Source organism: Pelophylax lessonae (assembly GCF_965119305.1).
Source record: "Pelophylax lessonae genome assembly, chromosome: 9".
NCBI lineage: Eukaryota > Metazoa > Chordata > Amphibia > Anura > Ranidae > Pelophylax > Pelophylax lessonae.
In genome coordinates, this window is record NC_138776.1 from 259,794,190 (window position 1) to 259,816,679 (window position 22,490).

The 22,490-nt window shown below is 43.8% G+C and overlaps 2 protein-coding genes across 2 annotated transcripts in view; both read left to right on the forward strand.

Moving 5' to 3' along the window:
• LOC309564412 (uncharacterized protein) overlaps window positions 1-22,490 on the forward strand; it is a 1,531,146-nt gene that overhangs the window by 1,025,322 nt on the left and 483,334 nt on the right.
• On the forward strand, window positions 865-11,066 carry LOC309563457 (uncharacterized protein; the record flags this gene model as incomplete). Its single annotated transcript, XM_082267848.1, has 4 exons — window positions 865-927; window positions 6,376-6,558; window positions 6,673-6,814; window positions 9,068-11,066. 4 exons carry the CDS (start codon window positions 865-867, stop codon window positions 10,966-10,968), a joined length of 2,289 nt encoding a protein of 762 aa, XP_082123974.1. The 3' UTR covers window positions 10,969-11,066.

Genomic DNA, 22,490 nt, shown 5'->3' on the forward strand with positions numbered 1-22,490 from the left:
ATGCATCTAATTTCCTGACTACCTATCACATTTCTTGAGGCCCTGAAGTGCCAGGATAGGAGAAACACCCAACAAATTACCCCATTTTGCAAAGTAGACTCAGCGACATATTTAGTTAGAGGATTGTTGAGTCACCCTATTTGCCACAAGTGGAAAATGAAGAAAGAAGATACAAATTTTCTTTTTTTTTTTTTACATACAACTTTTTTTTTTACATACAACTGTCGAAAATACATTTTTCACACAGCATGGGCATACTTAGAATTACATTCTGCTAATCCTCTTAAGTATGGGGATACCACATATGTGATACTTTTGTGTGAAGTCTAGTCGCATAGAAGGGACCAAAGTCCAAGGAGCACCTTAAGCTTCAAGGGGCATAAATTAGGCATGTCATTTTTTGACTATATTGTGTTTGGAGGCCCTGGAGTACCAGTACAATAGAAACAGCCACAAAAATCACCCCATTTTTAAGAGTAAAGGGAAGAGTTCCTGGACCTTAAGGGGGAAAAATTGCAACAAGGGATATGTGCAGAGACTTGCTGGGACCTATTCTCCGCTCTAGAATGCCAAATCACTGGGATTCCCCAAGAACATAGACTTCTCAGTTTGAGCATTTCCATGTATTTACTTTTCCCAAAGAGACTTTACCTGTGCAGGTAACCTGGGGCAGCCACAGTTAGGTTTAGTTAGCAAAAAGACGTTGCATGTCAGACATGGGCCAAATTTACAGTAAAAGTTGATCCAACTGCTCAGAGCCTGGTCTGAATATATTCAAGAGGTGTATGTGGAGTCTTGGCGTATTCCTAAAGAACCTGGGCCCATAACAGCAATACGGGGTATGTGTAACATCACTACGACACTATGACAGAGGCCAACTGGTCTGGTGACACTTGGACTGGTATGGTGGCTGGGAGCAACTGGGTGGTAATGCAAGCACCTCTCCTTCCTCCCTTCTCCTTCTGTAGGAACCAGTGAGATAACAGCAATAGTTCCTAGGTAGATTTACATGCAGCCAGAACCGTTGATGCGGTTTCCTAAACAGGGACAAAATTAGGGACATATATTATCTGTGGTTAGCCTCTTAACATTGGGTTACCCCATCCCACCATCCCTGCATTCTGGCTCCGCACACCTCCTGTGCTCATTATGAGGGTTTCCCAAGTGCTCCAGGGGATTTCCAACTCTGCACACCTCCTGTTCCCATTATGAGGGTTCCTCCAGTCGGTTCTAAACTCCACACACCTCCTACGCTTAATATGAGGGTTCCTCCAGTCCTCCAGGGTGTTCCCAATTCCACACACCTTCTATGCTCATTATGAGGGTTCCCCCCCCCCGTCCTCCAGGGGCTTCCCATTTCCACACACCTCCTGGGCTCATTATGAGAGTTCCCCCAGTCCTCCAGGGGGTTCCCATTTCCACACACCTTCTGTGCTCATTATGAGGGTTCCTCCAGTCCTCCAGGGTGTTCCCATTTCCACACACCTCTTAGGCTCTTTATGAGGGGTCCTCCAGGGGTTCCTATTTCCACACACCTACTGTGCTCATTATGAGGGTTCCCCCAATCTTCCAGGGGGTTCCCATTTCTATACACCTCCTGTGCTCATTATGAACGCTTTTCATTATGTAGCACCCTCCAGTATACAGAGAAGGAAAATGTAGTTTTAGCTCCTCTATAGGCAGAGGAGTTGGGGTTAATTGTTGTTGTTCTGTTAAGAGCTCTAAAGGCTGAGACTCTGTTACCTCCATCCAAGTGTCACCAGAAAACGAGGGCGCACCCAGCTTGCGCATTACCTAGCCGATCAGCTTTGCGAAAAAGAGGGTCTCCCCTCGAAATGCGTCAGCCATTGGGAAGGTCCTCCAGCATGCTGGACATGGTCTCCTTGTGTCCATTGTGGATTTGAAATTTTTTTATGATTAACTTGTTTGTGAGTATATTTCTTTTCTTTTTACACCAACAAACACCACTTTGGTAATGCGCAAGTTGGGTGCACCCTCTTTTCGTTTTTTCTACAGTGTTTTCAGTGGTTATCCCATGACCCTAGGAGGGAAGCAAGGTCTGTGCATTTACCTGGAGCCATAGAAATTCACATTACTTTTGAGCACAGGAGAATTTGTTTTTTTTCCTCTGTTACCTCCCCCTGGCTTCTGAAACTGGCTGGAGGGTTCTAGAACTTAGAGGGCAGAGGAACTGAGACTAGGCCTAAATATTTATGGAGTCTCCCCCAATCCCTGGGTGGATATAGCCCACAAGGTGGGGAAACAGGCCATAAATATTCTGGAGCCTGATCTTGAGGGAGCAGAGTCCAGGGTCCAAGGGGACCCCTGTGCTGGGGGGGTTGTGCCCGGGGATAGACGGAGGAAACTAGTAAGCTAAAGACTCACATCCCTACCCAGCCTCAGCTAAGCTTAGCTAGCGCATGCTGACAGTCAGGATCTGGGCCGTTTGGCAGGAAGCTTGTGCAGCAGCCAACTGGACTTCAGAATTAACTCAAGAGGGACTGAGTGACAGCTCCCAGCCGGTAAAGCCACTCTACACCTCTAGCTGGATATTCAGGAGCAGCCAGATGCGTTTTCTATGGAAGAAACATCTGCACCCAGTGTTTGGAACGTTTTGTTACCAGTTCAGCTGATCTGCAAATCCTTCATAAGAACATCATAGTGAGTTATAGCGGCCGGAGACAGTATCAAGTCCCCAGTTTGTATGCAAATTACCAGGGAAGGACTGGGCCAGGGGGCAGGGGGGCAATTGCCCCCTGGGCCGCTCTGATGCCCCGTAAAAAGGCTGCACCGCTTCTGTTAAAGACATGCCTAAAGGATTCCTGGTGAAGAGAAGTAACAAGTCCCTGCCGCTGACCTACTGAGTGTGGGTTGAAGACAAGGACAGGCCTCCTTCCTTCCCCCCAGCATGGAATGGTGTAAACAAAAAAAAAAAAAAAGAGAGGGAGGCGCCTCTAAGTGCAGACCATAAAACACATTTAATAGATAAAAGTATGCACTCACATCTGTGCTATCAGGGTAGATAAAAGCAAATAAAAAGACCCTCCTGGGAACTCCAAGACTGGTCAATGGGGGGGGAAGAAATCATCCGGTCCGTGCTGTCATCCCGCGGGGACTGGTCTCCTCTTCACCGTTGCCGGCAATAACGGCGGAGCAGGAGCGAGAGCGAGGCTCTGAAGTCCGAGGATGGAAAACATCAGCACGCACGCTCAGAAACGCGTCGCATTTCAAGTGACGTCATCCATATGCTACTGCTGGCCAAGCCTTGTTTTCCATCCTCGGACTTCAGAGCCTCGCTCTCGCTCCTGCTCCGCCGTTATTGCCGGCAACGGTGAAGAGGAGACCAGTCCCCGCGGGGTGACAGCACGGACCGGATGATTTCGTCCCCCATTGACCAGTCTTGGAGTTCCCAGGAGAGTCTCTTTATTTGCTCTTATCTATGCACAGATGTGAGTGCATAATTTTATCTATTAAATGTGTTTTATGGTCTGCACTTAGAGGCGCCTCCCTCTCTTTTTTTGTCTTCAGCTTGGTGGAACCCCTGGCCTATCGGTTTCTGGACGGCAGCCCTATATGTTGGACTCCCCCCCCCCCCCCCTTCCTTCATTTAAGTTTCACATGGACCATTTATGGACTTTGCTCTACTGTGTGGCTAATGCGCCTGTTACATGTTTTTTTATGGAATGGTGTAAGCGGTGTCTGAGCAGAGGCCAGTTTAATGCCCCACTGGAGACTCTCCTCCCCCTGCCAGCTCCAACCAAGCTTGACCAGCTCCCCCCAACTGCCCCCTGGGCTGAAAGTTGCCAGTCTGCTCCCTGCAAGTTACAGTTCTAGGCATCCTATGCTTTCCCTTACCTGTCCAAGTTCATCCCCTAATAAAAACAAAACACCCTGGCCTGGTGCTTAAAGTCTGAGCGAGTGCTGAAAAATTCCTGATGCCATTGGCCCTTACGGGGGGTAGCGCACAATGGAAAAATAAAAACTCTTTAAAAATCTACAGATAGTGACAGGACAGAAAAGAACCCACATGCCGAGAGATAAAACAAGCAAAAGCTGGAAAAGCCTGATAAACTTGGAGGCCTTTATACACGTCTTCCTCTGCAACCTATCACTCTCACGATCCCAGATCTTCCCAAATACACCGAGAGGCTCATTTTATCCCACTGACACCAACAATGGCACTTGTTGAATTCCACTAACATGAGCCATGAGGGTCATTTTATCCCACTGACACGTAAATGTCAAAGCAAAATATCTAAAATGACCTCCTAAGACAACATTTTTTCTGAAAAAAATTATATACCAAATTTTGTTCCACAAATATGGCAAAAAGTAAAGATATCATTTTTCAAAAACAATGTTGTATTTCCATTTTTAATTCAATTTTAATTATATTGTTTACATTGTTTGACTTTTTAATTGCATGTGATATTAGGAAGTATCCGTCAAAAGTATTAAAAAAAAAAAGAAAAGAAAAGCTGCAGCTTTAATTTTCTCCACAAGGTGGTGATCTCACTCATTGTCAGTGGAACGCAGAGACAGGAAGTGATGTCATCTACAAACCTTACAAGTCTTAAAAAGACAGCAAGTTCTCAGAGCAAGGAGAACTTGCAGGAAGTGGAGGGAGATATTCCTTCAACCGTCAGAAGAGGAGGTAATAAGATGTAATTTTATATTTATACCCAGTAACCCCCCCCCCCCTGTCATGTTCCGTCCTCTTCCTTTATAGTCACTGTGACGTCTTTTATCTCCAACAGATGATGATACACACATGATAACTGTCCATCCAGAGCCTCTGGTTTATAGACCGAAAACATCCTAAATATAGAACCATTTATCCAACTGTCCATCCAGAGCCTCTGGTTTATAGACCAGATACATCCTAAATATAGAACCATATATCCAACTGTCAAATAAAAGATTTTTGTAAGGGTTGTTCTTTAACCACTTCCCACTGTACATAAGCGCCGTTCTGAGAGAACGTACCCATAAGTACTCTCAGTTCTGCACCTCCTGTGTGCCCAATGGGGCATGCATTGGCCCTGGGGTACAGTAAAAACAGTGGATCAGTGTTCTGAGTACTGAGTGGCGGTGCTCCGCCTTGGTACCATGTGATCCCTGTGACCAATTACAGCGATCACATGTCCAGTAGTAAAGATGGCTGCTGATGATGCGGCCATTCAGAACTACTGTGATCTCTGTAATTGGTCACGGCGATCACATGCAACAGGGTCAAGCTCCCCCTACCTGTACCATGTGATAGCTGTAGCAAGTCACAGCTGATCACAATGGCTTCAAGAATGCAGAAAAAAAATACCAGTCACTTAACTAGAGTAGTGCAGTGTTACTATGGTAACACTGCACTGCTCTGATGACAGGCAGTAATAAAAATTGTAAAATAAAAATATATATTGTAAATATATATATATATATATATATATATATATATATATATACAGTAACTGGTGGTTAAAAGAGATCCTCAGTGCTAGAACTATGAAGAACTCTTTGCAGACATTATTTATCCTCCGTATAGTCCGAGAATAATTCTCAGTTTATTATCCATCTACAGAGAGGAGAGTCCTGTTTAGATCAGGAAGAGGTAAGGAGGATTCTGGGAAGTTTGTGGTGATAATTGTTACTTTCTCACTTTCTCTCTTTACACAGGAATTTTAAAAAGTAAGTCAATTATCCAATCGGCCCATTACCACCCAACAGTTTTCTTCACAGTACATCACCCATCACAGTGCCTTCACCTCACTGCCTGAAAACAGAGGTAGGCGTGCCAAGAAGGTTCTAGAAGTCACCAACAAGATAATGAGCTGCTGAAAGGAGAGGTGAGCGGTGCCGGGAATTCTGGGACATTATCCAGTAACAGACAAGGGATGTGTCTGGATGGTGACTGTATCATTGTGCGTGTCAGGTTCCTATAAGGTGTCAGGATGTCACTGTCTATTTCTCCATGGAGGAGTGGGAGTATTTAGAAGGACACAAGGATCTCTACAAGGACGTCATGATGGAGAATCAGCCGCCCCTCACATCACCGGGTAAGAGGAGACTTTATTGTAAAGAGAGAGCAGTACGGAGGATCCACCTAGATCCCCCATCATCTGATAAACACATAGAAACAATGTATTCAGTCAGTGTGTGTGTTTCCTACAGATGGATCCAGTAATGGGAACCCACCAGAGAGATGTCCCTGTCCTCTGTATTCCCGGGATTCCACACAGGAAGATCACAACTATGCACAACCTTATCAGGTAGATGGGACTAAGCAATTGGAGCACCAAAAGAATTCTAAGCTGTAAGAGGACATTCTTCCATGTAATCTTTTGATCCTTTTTATAAATGTATTCTGTCATCTTTGGGGTTTAGGGTGAAGAACTGAAAGAAATCAAAGTTGAAAATAAAGAGGAATCAGAAGACATCAAAGTTGAAAATACAGTGGAATCAGAAGAGACGTCGGTGAGGGGAGATGGGCAGTCTATGAAGCATGGAGGTCCTCTGTACTCATGGAATTCCATAAAGGAAGATCACAACTATTCACGTCATGATCAGGTAAATGGGACTCAGACATAGAACTCCAAAATAATTCTAAACTTTGAGATTGTTTAAAAGTATGTAATCTCTTATTCCTTTTTTACAAATGTATTCTATCATATTTGGGTTTAGGGTGAACAACCGAAAGACATCAAAGTTGAGGTTAAAGAGGAAGATGAAGAGACGTTGGTGAGTGGAGATCAGCAGTCTATGGAGGAGGAGGAGATGATTATGAAAATTAAACTGGAGGAATCTTCTCTACATATGGACACAAGTAAGTAACAAAAACAATAAATGTAGAAACTGTTTAAATTTAAATGTTACTTTTGTGTATAAAGTATGTGTTTACATTGTTGCATAGTTGAGGAAACATATACAGTATGTCTATCAAAGTCACGCAAAAAAAAAAATGTCATAGTGGCCCGGGGTTCATTTCGGCAGACAGGCAAATAAGCTAATCAATTCGCCTGCTCAGCTAACATATACAGCCAGAGTTTGAAGCAAATCCTTTATTGCTGTAAATGCTAACCTCATCCCTCCTATAAACTACAGTATGTATATACATTGTCCCTTCAGAAAAGATATGTGTCCATCAAATTCTCCCAAAGGGCAAAATAAGTAAAAACATTCAAGTAACAGTTGATCCAGAGGAAGGCAGAATAAATCTCGGCCCAGTTTTCCTTCAGGTTAAACAGAATTCTTCCTGATCCCAAAAGTCAATCAGTTAACGTCATACAAGAATTACTATTTTTGTAATCGGAAACACTTCCTATAATTTTTTCGGTAATATACTGAGTCATCGAGAACCTGACTATTCCCCATCTTTACAACTCTTAAAACAAAACACCTCTTCTGTATACAGAGGTGAAACATTTTTTTCCCTCAAATATGCGCAATCTGTGCTGCCCATGTTCAAAATAAAGAACATCATATCCTTCTGTACAGGAAAGACTGAGAATTCTTAACTGCTGACAGAAAGAACATCATCAACGTATCTACCCAACTGCCCAATGTATTTTTTATATTGTATACCATATGAAAGCATAATCTCTAGTCCTCATAGGAAGAAGGTATCATATTTATCACTTTACCCAATGTTCCCAACAAATGAGGAGGAGATACTGGACACCATATGAAAGGTCCATCTCCATTCCTCAATATAACGTCATGTTCCCAACAAATGAGGAGGAGATACTGTACACCATATGAAAGGTCCATCTCCTTTCCTCTATATAATGTCATGTTCCCAACAAATGAGGAGGAGATACTGTACACCATATGAAAGGTCCATCTCCATTCCTCAATATAACGTCATGTTCCCAACAAATGAGGAGGAGATACTGTATACACCATATGAAAGGTCCATCTCCATTCCTCAATATAACGTCATGTTCCCAACAAATGAGGTGGAGATACTGTACACCATATGAAAGGTCCATCTCCATTCCTCAATATAACGTCATGTTCCCAACAAATGAGGTGGAGATACTGTACACCATATGAAAGGTCCATCTCCATTCCTCAATATAACGTCATGTTCCCAACAAATGAGGAGGAGATACTGTACACCATATGAAAGGTCCATCTCCTTTCCTCTATATAATGTCATGTTCCCAACAAATGAGGAGGAGATACTGTACACCATATGAAAGGTCCATCTCCATTCCTCAATATAACGTCATGTTCCCAACAAATGAGGTGGAGATACTGTACACCATATGAAAGGTCCATCTCCATTCCTCAATATAACGTCATGTTCCCAACAAATGAGGAGATACTGGACACCATATGAAAGGTCCATCTCCATTCCTCAATATAACGTCATGTTCCCAACAAATGAGGAGGAGATACTGTACACCATATGAAAGGTCCATCTCCATTCCTCAATATAACGTCATGTTCCCAACAAATGAGGAGGAGATACTGGACACCATATGAAAGGTCCATCTCCATTCCTCAATATAACGTCTTGTTCCCAACAAATGAGGAGGAGATACTGTACACCATATGAAAGGTCCATCTCCATTCCTCAATATAACGTCATGTTCCCAACAAATGAGGAGGAGATACTGGACACCATATGAAAGGTCCAACTCCATTCCTCAATATAACGTCATGTTCCCAACAAATGAGGTGGAGATACTGTACACCATATGAAAGGTCCATCTCCATTCCTCAATATAACGTCATGTTCCCAACAAATGAGGAGAAGATACTGTACACCATATGAAAGGTCCATCTCCATTCCGCAATATAACGTCATGTTCCCAACAAATGAGGAGGAAATACTGTACACCATATGAAAGGTCCACCTGCTTTCGTAAAGTAATAATGCTATCAATGTACAAAAAAATGGTACTTGTATGTATTGTTCTTTTATCTGGTTTGTATTCGTATTTTTCTCTTCTAATTGTACCCAATTTCCATGCCAGAACTCTTAGAACACATTTAGTGCGGGACCAACATATATGATTTCTCAATTTAAAGTTTAAAAAATAACATTTATTGTGAAATTTCTTTTGGACAGGTGGACCCAATGTCCGGAATACCTCTGAGGAACGTCTTATTTTATCTCCAGATTATAAAGCAGAAGATAACATTGTACAATATTCTCCAGGAGTAAATCCCGTTACTCCAAATATACATCCCGCACTTTACCAATTGGGGGGATCAATGGATCCCTCTAATCCTGAGGAATCTTCTGACGGATCACACACCAAGATTATAGGACCTCACAGTACAGATACTTTTACAGATCTATTTAGTTCCAATGAGTCTTCTTTGTTAAGCTATGAAGTAGTTCACACAGAAGGGTGGGCATTGTCATGTCCAATGTGTGGGAAATGTTTCACAGAATACAGAGCACTTTTTAGACACAAGAAAGATCACATGAGCAAGCCTCCATATTCATGTTCAGAGTGCGGGAAAGGCTTCATTCAGAAAACAGTCCTTCTTGAACATCAGAGAAGTCACTGGAGTGAACGTCCCTATTCATGTTCAGAGTGCGGGAAACAATTCAATCATAAAGGAAATTTTCTTAAACACCAGAGCCGTCATGAAAGGGAGCGTTCCTATTCATGTTCAGAGTGCGGGAAACGTTTCATTCAGAAAATAATCTTCCTTGAACATCAGAGAACTCACACGGGTGAACGTCCTTATTCATGTTCAGAGTGTGGGAAACAATTCAATCATAAAAAAAGTTTTTTAAGACACCAGAGAATTCACACAGGTGAGCGTCCCTATTCATGTTCAGTGTGCGGGAAATGTTTTATTCTGAACACACACCTTCGTACACATCTGAGAATTCACACAGGGGAGCGTCCCTATTCATGTTCAGAGTGTGGGAAATGTTTCCTTCAGAAAGGAGGCCTTCTTGCACATCAGAGAATTCATACAGGTGAGCGTCCTTTTTCATGTTTAGAGTGTGGGAGATGTTTCACTCAGAAAGGAAACCTTCTTCAACACCAGAAAACTCACACAAGTGAGCGTCCGTATTCATGTTCAGAGTGTGGGAAATGCTTTGTTGATAACAGAGACCTTCTTTCACATCAGAGTATTCACATGGGTGAGCATCCATTTTCTTGTTCAGAGTGCGGGAAATGTTTCACTAAGAAAGGAACCCTTCTTATACATCAGAGAATTCACACAGGTGAGCGTCCCTATTTATGTTCAGAGTGCGGAAAATGTTTCACTAAGAAATCTTTACTTCTTGAACATCAGAGAATTCACACGGGCGAGCTTCCTTATTCATGTTCAGAGTGCGGGAAATGTTTTTCTCGGCAAGGCTTACTTCTTAAACACCAGAAGATGCACACGCGTGAACGTCCCTTTTCATGTACAAAGTGCGGAAAATCTTTCACTGAGAAAGGTGGTCTTGTTACACATCAGAGAATTCACACGGGTGAGCATCCCTATTCATGTTCAAAGTGCGGGAAATGTTTTACTCAGAAAGGACACCTTCGTGCACATCAGAGAATTCACACGGGGGGACTTCCCTTTTCATGTTCAGAGTGCGGGAAATGTTTCACTCAGAAAAGATTCCTTCTTGAACATCAGAAAAGTCACATTGGTGAAGGTCTCTATTCATGTTCAGAGTGCGGGAAACAATTCAATCATAAAATAAGTTTTTTTAGACACCAGAAAACTCACACGGGGGAGCTTCCCTATTCTTGTTCAGAGTGTGGGAAATGTTTCCTTCAGAAAGGAGGCCTTTTTGCACATCAGAGAATTCATACAGGTGAGCGTCCCTATTCATGTTCGGAGTGTGGAAAATGTTTCACTCAGAAAGGAAACCTCCTTCAACACCAGAAAACTCACACAAGTGAGCGTCCTTATTCGTGTTCAGAGTGTGGAAAATCTTTCATTCAGAAAGGAAACCTTCGCACACATCAGAAAATTCACACAGGTGAGCGTCCCGATTCATGTTAAGAGTGTGGGAGATGTTTCAGTCATAAAATTTCACTTCTTATACACTAGAAGATTCACACGGTTGAGTGTTCCTATTCGTGTTCAGAGTGCGGGAAATATTTTAACCACTTCTGGACCGGAAGGTTTTACCCCCTTAATGACCAGGCCATATTTTGCGATTCGGCACTGCGTTACTTTAACTGACAATTGTGCGGTCGTGCGACGCTGCACCCAAATAAAAGGGTAAAGTAGTGAGTGTACAGCTTGTATAACAGTGTAAATTTGCTGTCCCCTCAAAATAACTCAACACACAACCATTAAACCATCTAAACTGCTGGCAACAAAAGTGAGTACACCCCTAAGTGAAAATGTCCAAATTGGGCCAAAAGTGTCAATATTTTGTGTGGCCACCATTATTTTCCAGCACTGCCTTAACCCTCTTGGGCATGGAGTTCACCAGAGCTTCACATGTTGTCACTGGAGTCCTCTTCCCCTCCTCCATGATGACATCACCAAGCTGGTGGATGTTAGAGACCTTGCGCTCCTCCACCTTCTGTTTGAGGATGCCCCACAGATGTTCAATAGGGTTTAGGTATGGAGACAAGCTTGGCCAGTCCATCACCTTTACCCTCAGCTTCTTTAGCAAGGCAGTGGTCATCTTGGAGGTGTGTTTGGGGTCGTTATCATGTTGGAATACTGCCCTGCGGCCCAGTCTCTGAAGGGAGGGGATCATGCTCTGCTTCAGTATGTCACAGTACATGTTGGCATTCATGGTTCCCTCAATGAACTGTAGCTCCCCAGTGCCAACAGCACTCATGCAGCCCCAGACCATGACACTCCCACCACCATGCTTAACTGTAGGCAAGACACACACACACTTGACACCATCTGAACCAAATAAATTTATCTTGGCCACATCAGACCACAGAACATGGTTCCAGTAATCCATGTCCTTGGTCTGTTTGTCTTCAGCAAACTGTAGGCTTTCTTGTGCATCATCTTTAGAAGAGGATTTTTTCTGGGATGACAGCAATGCAGACCAACTTGATGCAGTGCACGGCGTATGGTCTGAGCACTGACAGGCTGACCCCCCACCCCTTCAACCTCTGCAGCAATGCTGGCAGCATTCATATGTCTATTTCCCAAAGACAACCTCTGGATATGACGCTGAGCACGTGCACTTAACTTCGACCATGGCATAGCTTGTTCTGAGTGTAAACTGTCTGGTTAAACCACTGTATGGTCTTGGCCACCATGCTGCAGCTCAGTTTCAGGGTCTTGGCAATCCTCTTATAGCCTAGGCCATCTTTATGTAGAGCAACAATTATTTTTACAGATCCTCAGAGAGTTCTTTGCCATGAGGTTCGATGTTGAACTTCCAGTGACCAGTATGAGAGAGTGAGAGCGATAACCCCAAATTTAGCACACCTGCTCCCCATTCACACCTGAGACCTTGTAACACTAACGAGTCACATGAAGCTGGGGAGGGAAAATGGCTAATTGGGCCCAATTTGGACATTTTCACTTAGTGGTGTACTCACTTTTGTTGTAGTAAACAGCAGGGTGGAGCGCCTATAGCATTAAATTGCTCAGTCCAATAAAGGAATTTCCATTAATAGAAGAGGCAATCTCCACACCAAATGCTGTGAATCTTGAAAGCACACGTCACCACTGTGTGTCAGGAGAAAATCCTGCCTACTAGAAAGTAATGACCCCCAAATTTATAGAGTGGTCAAAACGAGTATGTGGAAAGCCCATGAACTCAATCTGCAATAAGACCGGATTGACTCTGTATCCTCACAAAGCCAGCAATCGGTTTTCCTCTTCTCCAACACTAGGCAGATTGCACACCAACAGGCAATCGTACCTCCCTCAGAGGCAAGAAGCACTCACATAGTGTAGTAGTTCTTATGGAAAATGTATTGCATGAAAAAAACAGCCAGATACACATTTACATGTATGCAAACCTGTAGATGGATGAACAAAGATGGCCGCAGCATAGCGTGCTTGCGTCGTGTCGTGTGCAGCTTACGCGTTTCCTCATCAGAGGCCCTAATGACGTCTACTGATGACGAAACACGCAAGACGCACACGACACAATACTTTGTCACAGCAGTCTTACAAACGCAATTTTTTGGGAAAAAATACAGTTTTTTTAAATAAAAAATAAGAAAACTGTATAGATAGATACATTTTCTATAATGTGAAAGATAATGTTAGGCTCAGTGAATAGATACCCAACATGTCACACTTCAAAATTGCACGCGATCGTGGAATGGCGACAAACATTGGTACTTAAAAATCTCCATAGGTGACATTTTAAACCAGTTTAGGGTTATAGAGGAGGTCTAGGGCTAGAATTTTTGCTCTCGCTCTAACGATCGCAGCAGTACCTCACATGTTTGGTTTGAACACCGTTTACATATGTGGGCGTGACTTGCGTATGCGTTCGCTTCTGCGCGCAAGCTCAGAGGAACAGGATGCTTTAAATTTTTTCTTCTTATTTATTTTACCTTTTTTATTTTTACACTATCCCTTTAAAAAAAAGAAAATTTTGATCACGTTTATTCCTATTACATGGAATGTAAACATCCCTTGTAATAGAAATTGTCATGACAGGTCCTCTTTAATGTGAGATCTGGGGTCAAAAAGACCTCACATTTACACTTAAAAGCAAAAAAATAAATGAACGTCTTTTTTTTTTAGTATGAAAAAAAATGGCCCTTGGGATGAAGTGATGTATGGCGTTGCTCCAGTCCTCCAAGGCCATAGAGTCGAGTGGGGGCCATCTTGCCCTCACTCGACTTCCTGCACAGCACCTGAGAGGACCGGACCGTTCTCCCCGCTACCGACGGCTCCGGTGAGCGGGAAAAACGACGGTCGGCACCTCTCCCGCCGCCCATAAAATTGATCCCGCAGGGAATCCGCCACTGGGACCACTTTTATGTGAAAGAGGACCGCCCGCCCTGTAAGAAAATGCCGGGGTTATGGCAGCTATCTGCTGCCATAACACTGGTATTTAACGTCAGTACCGACGTATAAAACTGCGGCGGGCAGTTCGGAAGTGGTTAAACCCCCATTCCTGTCCAGGCCATTTTTCCTTTTTTTGAACTGATAGTTTGACTGACAATTGCTTGTTCATGCAACACTGTACCCAAATTAATTATATGTCATTTTTAATAGATTTATTTTGGTTGTATTTCTTCGCCATGTTTACTATATAAAGGAAAAGAGACTGAAAATTTTGAAAAAGAAAAGAGTTTTCTTTCGTTTCTGTTCTAAAACTGTGCAAATAAATAATATTTCTTCATAAATTTATGCCAACATGTATTTTGTTACATTTGTTTGTCGAAAAAAAAAGCAAATGCATGTATATTGTTTTGTACGTGTGAAAGTTTAGTGAGAGTCTCCATTTTTGAAAATTGATCATTCCTAATGTACCAACGGCCTTCTGTGTATCAATTCTTGGGGCCCTAAAATGCCAGAACAGTACAAACACCCCCAAAATGACCTCTTTTTGGAAAGTAGACAGTCCAAGGTATTTAGTAGAAGGCACGGTGAGTGTTTTGAAATTGTACATTTTTTACCACACTTTTTTGGAAAATGAAGAAAGTAAATAAAATTTGATTTTATTTCACAAAGTTGTAATTTTAACTACTTATTTTCCACACACAGCATGGGTATACTTACAGTTGTACCCCGAAACACAATCTTTTACTTCCCAGTATGGGGATACCACATGTTTTTGGGACTTTTTTGATGTCTATATGCCTATAGGGACCCAAAATCCAAGGAGCACCTTCCAGCTTTCTAGGGGCATAAATTACACATCTAATTTCCTTACTACGTATTTTCTTGAGTCCCTGAAGTTCCAGAATAGGAGAAACACCCAATAAATGATCCCATTTTGCAAATTAGACCTTCCAACATATTTGATTAGAGGTACGGTGAGAATTTTGAATATCACCTTTTTTTGCCGCAAGTGGAACATTAAGAAAGGAGATAAAATAGTTTTTTTTTTTTTTACATACAACTGTCGATAAGATATTTTTCACACATCATGGGCATACTTAGAATTACATTCTGCTATTCCTCCTTAGTATGGGAATACCACATATGTGACACTTTTTTGCCATCTAGTCGCATAGAGAGGTCCAAAATCCAAGGAACACGCTAAGCTTCAAGGGACATAAATTAGGAATCTAATTTTGTGACTATGTTGTGTTTTGAGGCACAACATATTTGATTAGAGGTATGGTGAGTCTTTTGAAGGTCACCTTTTTTGCTACAAGTGGAAAATTAAAAAAGGAGATAAAATATTTATTTTATTTTTTTTTTACATACAACTGTCGACTGTTGCTAGCTTGCGATAGTCTGAAGACACCAGAACTGGTGTGGAGATGATCAGTAATACTGCTGATGGCGAACATTGGTCTAGTGACACTTGGACTGGTGTGGTGGCTGGGAACTAATGCACGTGCCTCTCCCCTTCCTCCCTTCTCCTCTAGGAACCAGTAAGAGAACAGCAATAGTTTTTAGATCAATTTACACGCAGCCTGAACCATTGAAATTGGGGACATTGGGTTACCCCATTCATGCGACCCACCAGATGGGTGACACCAGGGGTGGACTGTCAAATATCCCTTCATCCGCCCCTCTCTCCCTGTCTGTGTGCTCCGTCTGTGAAGCCAACAGCCACATTGAAAGAGAAGCCGTTGACTGAACCAGTGAGCCCCTGGGACCATTCTAGTGAGTGTACACTGACCAGAACCTACCCCTCCCTCTTTGCCCCCCACTTTCTCTTTACCTGCCCCCTTCTTTCTCACTCCCTGCCCCCTTTCTTTCTGCCCTCTCTCTCTCTCTCCCTGCCACGGCTCTCACTCTCTCCCCCTGCCCCCTCTCTCTCTGCCCTCTCCCTGCCCCCTCTCTTTTTCTTCCCCACTTTCTCTCCCCCCTCTCTCTCTCCCTGCCCCCTCTCGCTATCTCCCTGCTCCCCTCTCTCTCTGCCCTGTCTCCTTCCCCCTCCTCTTTATCCCTGCCCCCTCTCTCTCTGCCTTCTCTCTCTCTCCCTTCTCCCCTCTCTTTCTCTTCCTGCTCCCCACTTTTCGATATTCACTCTCTCCCTGCCCTCTCTCTCCCTGCCCCTCTCTCTCCCCCTGCCTCTTTTCTCTCTCCCCCTGCCCTCCTCTCTCTCTCCCTTCCACCCTTTTTTATCTCCCTGCCCACTCTCTCTCTGTCCTCTTTTTCTTTCCCTGCCCCCTCTCTCCCTGCCCCCTCTCACTCTTTCTGCCCCTCCTCTCTATCCCTGCCTCTCTCTCTCTCCCCCTTCTCTTTCTCCCTGCCCCTCTCTCCCTGCCTCCTCTCTCTCCCTCTCTCTGCCCCCGTCTCACTCTCCCTGCCCCCTTCTTTCTCTCCCTGCCCCTCCTCAATATTCCTGCTCTCCCCCTGCCCCCTCTCTCTCCCTCTGCCCCCTTCTCTCTCTCTCTCCCTACCCTCTCTCCCCCTGCTACCCCTTTCTATCTCCCTGCCCCCCTCTCTCTCTGCCCTCTCTCTCTCTGTCTTCTTACTCTTTTTCTGCCCTCTCACTCTCCCTGTCCCTCCTCTCTATCCCTGCCTCTCTCTCTCTCCCCCCTCTCTTTCTCCCTGCCCCCCTCTTTCCCTGCCTCTCTCTCCCTGCCTCCTCTCTCTCCCTCTCTCTGCGCCTTCTCTCTCCCCCTGCCCCTCCACTATGTTCCTGCTCTCCCCTTCCCCCTCTCTCTCCCTCTACCCCTTCTCTTTCTCTCTCTCTCTCCCTGCCCTCTCTCCCCCTGCTACCCCTTTCTCTCTCCCTGCCCCACTCTCTCCCTACCCCCTCTCTCCCTCTGCCCTCTCTTTTTTTGCCTTCTTTCTCTTTTACTGCCCTCTCTCCCTCTCCCTGCTCTCACTCTTTCTCTGTGCCCCTCTCTCTCTCTACCCTCTCTCTCCCTGCCCCCTTTCTCTCTTCCTGCCCCCCACTCTCTCTCTGCCCTCTTTCTCTCCCCCTCACTCTCTCTCTGCCCCCTCTCACTCCCTGCTCCCCCTCTCCCTGCCCCATTTCTCTCTGCCCTCTCTTTTCCTTCTCTCCCTCTCCCTGCCCGTCCTTTTTAACCCTGCCCATATCAGTACAAGTCTGGTCACTGGAGGATGGCAGGCTGAGTTCCCAGCATAGCTAGAGAACTGACCACGGTGTGTTCTCCTGCTTATTGTTGTCAGTTTTTAATAGGAAAGCAGAGGGACTGGCAGGATTGCCAGGGATTTCACATAAAGGAAGCAATTCAAAGAGAACAGGAGACTCATACAAGTATATGCTACAGCAGGGACATATCAGGAATATGAACTGTTGGGGTGACAAGAGCTTTAAGTGTTGTTGTGCTGTTCAGAGCTCCAAGGGCTGAGTCTGTTACCTCCACCCAGCTTCTGGCACTGGCTGGAGAGTTCTAGAACTTAGAGAACAGTGGAACGGAGACTAGGCTTGGATATATATGGGGTTTCCTCCAATATCTGGGTGGGTACGGTCCAAAAGGTGGGGAGACAGGCCATAAATGTTCTGGAGCCTGACTGACCCTGTGGGAGCAGAGTCCAGGAGGGAGGACTCCTGTGCTGGGGGAGCTCTGCCCCTGGGCAGAAGGAAGAAACTATCAAGAGAGAGAACTGAAGACTTACACCCCTACCCAGTCTCTGCTAAGCTTAGCTGGAGCACCCTGTCAGTCAGGAGATGGGCCTGTTCAGCAGGAAGCCCATGAAGCAGCCAACTGGACTAAAGGATTAACTCAAGAGGGACTGAGTGGGTAACACTTCATTCTTCACACCCTAAGCTTGGACAGAAGAGGGGCAGCAAGGTTCAATACTCTGCTTGCCCATAACTGGGGGGCAGCTTAGAGCCAGCTCACAGCCGTTAAAGCCACCCTACACCTCCTAGCTGGGGATTCAAGAGCAGCCAGGTCCATTAGCAGTTTCTACGGAAGCAGCATCTGCACCCAGTCTTTGAAATGTTTTGTTACCAGTTGAGCTGATCACGTCAATCCTTCAGGAGGACATCATAGTGACTTTTAGCATTTGAAGACTGTATCAAATTCCCAGTTTCTATTCAAGTTACATTTCTAGGCATCCTATGCTTTCCCTTACCTATCCAAATTCATCCCCAAATAAACCAAAAACAAAACACCCTGGACTGGTTCCTAAAGTCCAAGTGAGTGCTGAAATATTCTTGTTGGCTAGCTGTGCATGCGAAGGAAGATCCCAAAATCCATCGGCCCTAACGGGGGTAGCGCTACAATCAAAAACTCTTTAAAAATCTACAGACAGTGACAGCACCAAAAGAACCCACATGCCAAGAGATAAAACCAAGCTGTTAAAGCCTTATAAACTTGGAGGCCTTTATACACGTCTTCCTCTGCAACCTATCACTCTGAAGATCCCAAATCTTCCCAAATACACTAGTATTAAAAAGAAAAAAAATAAAGCTGCAGTTTCAATTTTCTCCACAAGGTGGTGATCTCACTCTTTGTCAGTGGAACGCAGAGACAGGAAGTGATGTAATCTACAAACCAAAGTCTTCTAAAGACAGGAAGTTCCCAGAGCAAATAAAACTTGCAGGAAGTGGAGGGAGATATCCCTTCAACAGACAGGTAATAAGATGTTATTTTATATTTACACCCAGTAACCCCCCCCTCCCCCCGTCATGTCCGTCCTCTTCCTCCATAGTCACTGTGACGTCTTTTATCTCCAACAGATACTACTATACAGACTAATATATAGAGTATTATAATATGTACACTGATACATCCTAAATATAGAGCCATTTATCCAACTGTCCATCCAGAGCCTCTGGTTTATAGACCGGATACATCCTAAATATAGAACCATTTATCCAACTGTCCATCCAGAGCCTCTGGTTTATAGACCGGATACATCCTAAATATAGAACCATTTATCCAACTGTCCATCCAGAGCCTCTGGTTCATAGACCAGATACATCCTAAATATAGAACCATTTATCCAACTGTCCATCCAGAGCCTCTGGTTTATAGACCGGATACATCCTAAATATAGAACCATTTATCCAACTGTCCATCCAGAGCCTCTGGTTTATAGACCAGATACATCCTAAATATAGAACCATTTATCCAACTGTCCATCCAGAGCCTCTGGTTTATAGACCAGATACATCCTAAATATAGAACCATTTATCCAACTGTCCATCCAGAGCCTCTGATTTATAGACCAGATACATCCTAAATATAGAACCATTTATCCAACTGTCCATCCAGAGCCTCTGGTTTATAGACCAGATACATCCTAAATATAGACCAATTTATCCAACTGTCCATCCAGAGCCTCTGGTTTATAGACCAGATACATCCTAAATATAGAACCATTTATCCAACTGTCCATCCAGAGCCTCTGATTTATAGACCAGATACATCCTAAATATAGAACCATTTATCCAACTGTCCATCCAGAGCCTCTGGTTTATAGACCAGATACATCCTAAATATAGAACCATGCAGCCGGGAACTGTCAGAAATGATTGTTTATACAACCATGCACTGCTATGATGACAGGATAAAAATAAAAAAATTTAAAGAAAACATTGTAAAAAAAATAACAAATTATATATATATATATACACACACACACATTTGATCCCCTGCAGATTTTGTAAGTTTGATATTCTGTCTCTATCATTTAAAATACACCTATGATAAAAATTATAGACCCTTTATTTCTGAAGTGGGCAAACCTACGAAATCTGCAGGGAATGCCTAAGCAGGTCAGATCAGATAGCGGTTGGGTGTAAACGGCCGGTGTCCACACTGCATAAGCGGAGCAGACCTATACCTGTCATCCGTCTGCTCAGCGGGGATCGGTTGGCAGATCCTCCGCTGGGCAAGCAGATCGCAGACGGTGTCCTGCCCCATGTAGAAGGGAACTTACACTATGGAGACATTATACCGCACCAATCATTGTCCCCAATCACCGCCACATCGATCAGTGTCCCCCGATCATCACCACACCAGTCAGTGTCCCTGATCACTTCTACACCAGTCACTGTGTCTCTGATCGTTGCCAATATTTTTAATTTCTGCAATTTTCAAAAATTTGTGGCATGGTGAGTCTTCAAAAGACTCATCATGCCTCCTAATAGGAAAATAAAATGTTTGGGAGTTTGCTTTCCTAAATGTGGTCATTTTGTGGGTATTTCTGCTGTCCTTGTGCTCCAGGGCCTCCAAAATAATGATAGATAGTCAGGAAATTAGATGTAATTTATCCCCCTAAAACGCTTGAAAGTGCTCCTTGGATTTTGGGCCCCTCTATGTGGCTAGGCTGTGAAAAAGTCTCACATATATGGTATTGCCATACACAGGAGGAGTAACAGAAGCTGTTTAGGGTATAAGCATGACTATGCTGTGTGTTATTAATTGACAACTTTGTGTAAAAAAAAAAAAAAAACACTCACTATGCCTTTCAGAAAATACCTTGGAGTTTGTTTTCCAAAATGGGGTAATTTTTTGGGTGTTTCTACTGTCCTGGTGCTCCAAAAATGTCATAGGTAGTCAGGAAGTTAGATATGTAATTTATGCTCCTTGAAAGCCCAAACAGGCTCCTTGGAGTTTGCTCCAGGGCTTCCAAAGATTATGATAGGTAGTCAGGAAGTTAGATGCATAATTTATCCCCCTAAAACACCTGAAAGTGCTCCTTGGTTTTTGGGTCCCTCTATGTGGCTAGGCTGTGAAAAAGTCTCACATATATGATATTGCCATATACAGGAGGAGTAGCAGAAGCTGTTTAGGGTATAATTCTAAGTATGACTATGCTGTGTGTTATTAATTGACATTTTTGTTGTAAAAAAAAAAAAAAAAAAAGACTCACTATGCCTTTCAGAAAATACCTTGGAGTTTGTTTTCCAAAATGGGGTCATTTTTTCGGTGTTTCTACTGTCCTGGTGCTCGAAAAATGTCATAGGTAGTCAGGAAGTTAGATTTATGCTCCCTGAAAGCCCAAACAGGCTCCTTGGATTTTGGGCCCCTCTATGCATCTAGGCTGTAAAAAAAGTCTCAAACGTATGGTATACCTATACTCAGGAGCCATATCAGAATTTGTTTTGGGGTGTAATTAGAAGCATGCCTATGCTGTGTGTGTGAGAAATAACTTGTTAAAATGACAACTTTTTGAAAAAAAAAAAATAGATAATTTCTTAGCTTACCAAAAAATTGTGACAAAAAAAAAATTACAACCTAAAGAAACTCGCCATGCCTCTTACTAAATACCTTTGACTGTCTACTTTCCAAAGAGGGGTCATTTATACTTTCCAGGAATTTTAGGGCTTCGTGAAATGAGATAGGGTGCCGTACTGAGGTGGTTAAAAGAGATCTACGGTGCTAGAACTTGGGAGGAACTCTGTGCAGACATTATTCATCCCATTACAGTCCAGATAATTCTCAGTTTATTATCTGTGTCTACAGAGAGGAGAGTCCTGTTTAGATCAGGAGGAGGTGAGGAGGTATCATTTAGGGAGGTATCTCACTGACTTTCTCTAACAGGTGAGGAGGTATCATTTAGGGAGGTATCTCACTGACTTTCTCTAACAGGTGAGGAGGTATCAGGTACCGGGTGCTGGAGGCCAATGGAGAGATTCCGGACTCCCCTGGGAGGTGAGACAGGAGGAGTCGGGCACAAAGTAGCACAGGTCACTTGTAGAGTTGCAAGCAGATGGATTCAGGAATACTACTGATGTGATAAACAGAGTCTGCAGGCAGGTGGAACCTGTAAGATGAGACAAGTCTGTAGAATCACTAAGACAATAGGATAGTCAACACAAGCCGGGATCAGGAACCAAGTGGGAAATCAGACGAAATCAGGTGGAAGCCAAGGTCAAACACGAGAAGCAGGCAAAGGGTGTCCATTTGAAAAGCCGGGGTCAGGGACTGGAGACAGGCAGGAGACCGGTCAGGAACAAGCCGGTTAGTAACTAGGGATCACATGAGCAAGAAATCACAGTAACAAGCTGAAGATCAATCAGCAGGCTTCCTTTATAAAGGCCCATGTGAAGTACTGGTGGAGATGCTGAGTCCTAGAGTCCTTCTCCTGCCATTGGTACACCCGCAGATGATGAGTCCTAGAGTCCTTCTCCTGTTATTGGTTCACGGACAGATGCTGAGTCCTAGAGTCCTTCTCCTGCCATTGGTGCACCAACAGATACTGAGTCCTAGAGTCTTTCTCCTGCCGTTGGTGCCCTGACAGGGAGATTCTGGGAAGTCTGTTGGTGATAATTGTTCCATTCTCTTTTTACACAGGAATTTAAAAAAGTAAGTAAACTTATCCAGTCAGCCCATTACCACCCAGCATCCATCTTCACAGGACATCACTCATCACAGTGCCTCCACCTCACTGCCTGACAACAGAGGTAACCAGTGCCAAGAAGACTCTAGGAGTCACCAACAAGATCATTGATCTGCTGACAGGAGAGGTGAGTGGTGCCGGGAATTCTGGGACATTATCCAGTAACAGACAAGGGATGTGTC